This window comes from Zea mays, chromosome 8, assembly GCF_902167145.1.
Source record: "Zea mays cultivar B73 chromosome 8, Zm-B73-REFERENCE-NAM-5.0, whole genome shotgun sequence".
NCBI classification, from domain to species: domain Eukaryota; kingdom Viridiplantae; phylum Streptophyta; class Magnoliopsida; order Poales; family Poaceae; genus Zea; species Zea mays.
This window is the reverse complement of record NC_050103.1, coordinates 145,618,624-145,623,268: the sequence shown is the minus strand read 5'-3', so window position 1 is coordinate 145,623,268 and position 4,645 is coordinate 145,618,624. Positions and strand designations below refer to the sequence as shown.

General features: G+C 45.8%; 1 protein-coding gene across 4 annotated transcripts; it reads right to left on the bottom strand.

Annotated features, from left to right (window-relative positions):
• Nucleotides 1-2,107: 2,107 nt before the first annotated feature.
• Nucleotides 2,108-4,154, bottom strand: LOC100194332 (uncharacterized). Of its 4 annotated transcripts, none has more exons than NM_001310518.1 (3): nt 3,488-3,857; nt 2,924-3,120; nt 2,108-2,840 (listed from the first exon to the last, which is right to left on the bottom strand). In NM_001310518.1, the coding sequence occupies exons 1-3, from the start codon at nt 3,798-3,800 to the stop codon at nt 2,523-2,525; spliced, it is 828 nt and encodes a 275-aa protein (NP_001297447.1). In that variant the 5' UTR covers nt 3,801-3,857; the 3' UTR covers nt 2,108-2,522. The 4 variants fall into 4 exon arrangements, with proteins under 4 accessions (NP_001297447.1, XP_008654444.1, XP_008654445.1 ...); XM_008656222.4 differs by having other exon boundaries at nt 2,192-2,846; nt 2,924-3,171; nt 3,488-4,154; XM_008656223.4 differs by having other exon boundaries at nt 2,192-2,840; nt 2,924-3,171; nt 3,488-4,154.
• Between the last annotated feature and the right edge of the window lie 491 nt (nt 4,155-4,645).

Here is a 4,645-nt window from a genome sequence, read left to right as displayed (position 1 = left end):
CATAGTTCATTAAGAAAACCGACGCTAGAAATCATGGATTTCTATAGGCGGTTTTCTTAAAAAACCACATGTAGAAATACGATTTTTAGTGGTGATTTTTTAAGGAACGGACACTAAAAATAACATAGGCGGTTGATAACCGAATTCGTCCGTAAAAATATATCGCACCGCAGGCTAGCCTTTTTTCTAGTGTAAGCAACAGAGTTTCATTCTCGTTTTCCTTAGTGACATTACATCAAACAGAGGAAAAGGCAGCAGGGGCTATAGATGACCGGACATCACACGTGCAACTTGGAGTGGATGAGGTTATTCAACGTCTCTTCGTTTCATGTGTTCCCATTAGGGCATGTATAGTCGAGATACATCAAAACGGTTTTCTAACCATAAGAGACAACTAAGATACTATATTATACAACATAGTGTCTATAAATATAGTCTATTAATAAATACTAGTACAGAGAATCTCTATAGTGGCGTTCCTATAACTATTGACATTGGTGTTTTTCAGTGCCACCAGTGTTATGGGCCAGTAGTGGAAATGTTATTTTCACTGACGGTTTTTAAATAACCCGCCGATGAAAATGACATTTCCATCGGTGGTTTGCTTAATAAAGCCGAAGTGGAAGTAGCCCGTTCCACTAGCGATTGGCTTAAGTGCATAGCAAGTGGAAATAACATTTCACTTGTGGTTCACTTAACACAACCGCCAGTGTAAATAGCTACTTTCCACTATCGGTTTATTTAGGTAAAGTGTCAGTGGAAATTTATTTACACTGGTGGTTCTTTAAGATGGGTCCACCTGTTTATTTTCACTGGTGCATGGTAACTGAAACTGACAATATAAATTTCTGTGTGCCGCCAGCTTAGATCTCTTTTCTACTAGTGAAATACAAAAGTAAATGCGCTTGTACAACATTGGATCGATAGAACAGACGACAAATTCGTACAATGGGAAGTGAGGCATCTATTGTTACTAGTCGGTTGCCCGTGCGTTGCGACGGCTTACAACAATACCCATGTAAACTATCCATAAAAAAATTTCAAGATTTTTTATTGATTGTCTCCGCTCTCTGTATAATATATTTTTTGATTTAGCTAACTGATGTTATTGTTTACTTCATGCAAATATGTCTTGGTACAACACAGCCAATAAAGTGAGCGATTAGAAGAGAGTTCACAACGATTGACTGAATAAACAGAGATTAGAAAATGACATAATTCCATCATACAGAGACCAGATAAGAGAAAGTTTGTGAGATAAAGTTTCTAAAATAAGTCCCATGAAGTCAAACTTATAAAAAAGATAGTTCAAAATATAGAGTGACTGCTAAAGTCAGGCATCAATAAAAACTGGATGCGCTCCGTATAAATTATGCTACTTCGTAGCAATTACTAACGTTTAAAACCAACAAATCATTGCTGCTCCATTCAATTCAGCAACCTCAAACACTATGTAGTCTATTGCGCCAATGTGGTCTCAGAAACGACCTAATGCTTGCAGAAGCCAAGAATGTCGTGCCCCGTGCCGTGCTTGGGCTGTAGCCTCGGCCCGTAGTGCTGGCCCGGTCTGACATGATTATTTTTTTATTTTACAAAAAAAACGTATATACCTATATACAATTTATATTCAATATTAAAAACATTTTAGCGTGATGTTCTACTGGCCGCCTTTCTTCCATCAGCGCATGGTTTCGAACCCCACCTCATGCACCGTTTTTTAACATTTTACGCCGATTTAATTAAATAGATCGACGGGCTAACGGGCTGGCCCGACACAGTTAGCAGGACGGCATGACGTGTCTGTGCCGTAGTTGTGGCCCGCGTGCATCTAGCCCGTGTCGGGCGTCGTTACGCTGATTTAATTAAATGGATCGACGGGCTAACGGGCTGGCCCGACACAGTTAGCAGGCCGGCATGACATGTCTGTGCCATAGTTGTGGTCCGCGTGCATCTAGCCCGTGTCGGACGTCGTTTGACATCTATAGACGTGCAGCGGATTAATTTGAAATAGTTGTTAGGGGTTATTTGTAAAAAAATGACGCATGACGACCGTTGAAACTGGTGCTTTAAGTATAGTATAGACTTGACTTACGAGACAGATGCGTTTCTTCATGCAGAGACGGCTCCATAATTTTTTTGCAAATACCCCTTTAAATACATCAAAAGCCTCTACATTAAATACCACCGTATATACCCTTAAGTCACGAAAGAAGAAAAATTACTGCTGGATCATTAAGCCACCGCATCGTGAATGAGTATGACACATGGACGGATAGATGAAACTGACAGCCTATGATCCAACGGTGGTGAAGAGATAGAGATGATGTGGATCAACGTGGTTACAGTACACAATATGGTGCGAGGAGCGACATCCTAGTTTAGTGCCGCTGTGCTAGTGTTTGCACACCGTTTTCACGATCACGAACAGTACTGTATTGGCTAGCGCATCATCTCCATCTGGCTGACACACACAGCTGAGGGAGACAGCAGTCACGCACGGCCTCGGCCTCGCCTCATCTCCATCACGTTCCGACGGATGGGGCGGGCAGGGACATGCCCAGCTCCAGGTCCAACGGAGAGCAGTGGTGGCCGCGCCCATGGCCATGCGATGACGAAGGATGCAGCGGCTCCGTCTGAGCTGCCGCTGCCGGGAACCGCAGTGCGGTCCCTGCACCTGACGCCGACGACACGACGTCCCTGCTCCTGCCGTCGTCACCCTCCGTCGTCGAATTCATCAGGTCCACGTCCACGGCCGCCCTCTCGGAGTCTGCCGAGGCGACGCCATGGCGTGCCACGTCCAGCGGATCGGAGATGCTCGCACTGTTCTCGCAGATCGGCACCTGCCGCTGGACCCGGTTATCAAAACTCAAGCAATTACGTACAGAAAAAAAAGAGAGAGATGTTGGTGCCTGCATGCGCATACCATGTCGAAGAGGCTGGACCGGCGCTTCTTCTTCCCCATGCTGCTCTGCCGGAGGAAGAACTTCTGCGCGTGGCTGGCGACCTGCGTCGGGGTCCTCGTCGGCACGTAGCTCCTGGCGATGCCTCGCCAGTCGCCCTTGCCCAGCTTGTCCAGGCCGGCAAGGAACTGCCTGTGCTCCTCCTCGCTCCATGGAACTCCTGGCGTCGTCGGTATATATCCAGAGTATTGTTTTTGTTTAGAAACATCAGCTGCTACCGACCAACCCAACAAGGACTCAATAATGTGCAGGGAAGCACTAGTATCTCTCAGTCTCAGCTGCTTCATTGTTACTTGCAGTTGAAGGGTTGCAGCATCAGTGGAAGATAAAGCTATATTACTCTCTTTTTTTAGGCCAAAAAAAAGTAGAGCATAATGCAACTTTTTTTTTAGGTCAGACGACTGATGGACAGTACGTATTACCAATAAGAAAAGAAATTCGTGTAAGGTGAAGTTTCTGAATTTCCAAAGAACAAATCTTCCTCTTTTGTCTTTTCATCAGGAAGGGAAAAAAATTTCTTGACGTACCTTTCTTCCTCTCCTGCACAGCTCTGCCATGAGGTCCATCAGACAGGTATCCATCGGCCGCCCCTCTCTGCAACCCATCATCAATCGACAGCAGCAGCGACGACGGGGACGAGGACGAGCACAACGACGACGACGACGGGGACGAGACGAGGGACGAACAAGCATGAGGAGCCGCGAGCTGCAGGCAGTCCATGCTGTAGCTCTTCTTCATGGACGCCGACCCTGCGCCACCGCCGCCGCCGATACGGACCTGCACTCCGAAGAGCCTTAGGCCGCTGCGGCCATTATTGTCGTCGCCACCTTCGCAGAGCATTATTTCTCTGTGTCCTAGTCCTAGTCCTAGTCCGCAGGTCCTGGAGTTGTGGCCGTAGTTGCCACAGTGGGAGCACTTCCTGGCCATGGTGTGGCTATAAATCGACGATGGGCCGCGCGCCTTGGCTGCGGATGGCCAGAGACGTGAGAGGGATGGGTGGAGGCCAGTGTGTCCACAAGAGCACAAAACCACGGCGCGCCAGCAGCCGGGATAGGAGCAGGAGCTACCCAGCTTCAGGGTCAGGCAATGAAACTTACGGGAGAGCCCACTATAAATATGCTTCTATGTGTCATGATGCTTGGCTGTCGATGTGGACATGTTATGGGATGGGAAACCACACAAAAAGTGGTATTACTTGCTGTGCCCATTTCTGGATCGTGTAGCTTGGACTTTAGTGGTAACTTGATTGGTTAATCATAGACCCCTAAAAAGAAGGACAGCTTAGAAGGGGTAATTAAATGGAAGCTGATACAAGTTTTTAGAGTGACTAATGGCGTCCGCAACGTCTGTCTCAAATAGCTAGCTAGCTAGCTGATGTGGAGCTGAGATAAGAATAAAAACAGTAATTTATCTCACCACTAGTACTTAGTCCCACACGTAATACACTCAGTTTCTTGGAATACGTGAAATCTCCTATCTATTTGCTCGTTGCTAGCTATTCTTGTTTTCTCCATATTTTCTATCCACGTAGGAAATATAGTGAATCTAACTAGTGAAATAGCTAGCCATTGGGAATGCCCTAAGGTACTGTTTGAAAGTAATGTGGTTTTTAATAAACCAATTTTATTTTTTAGTTAGAAGAGTCAGTTTTTTGGTTTTTAAGAAACTGTGAATCCAATTTCTAT

What these genes read in the sequence shown, in the direction of transcription:
- LOC100194332 (XM_008656222.4), bottom strand. Translation starts at nt 3,887, where the DNA reads ATGGCCAGGAAGTGCTCCCACTGTGGCAACTACGGCCACAACTCCAGG. An exon ending in TGTGCAGGAGAGGAAGAAAG is followed by an intron (nt 3,172 to 3,487) that starts GTACGTCAAGAA and finishes GGTCGGTAGCAG; the next exon opens with CTGATGTTTCTAAACAAAAA. An exon ending in GGTCCAGCCTCTTCGACATG is followed by an intron (nt 2,847 to 2,923) that starts GTATGCGCATGC and finishes AACCGGGTCCAG; the next exon opens with CGGCAGGTGCCGATCTGCGA.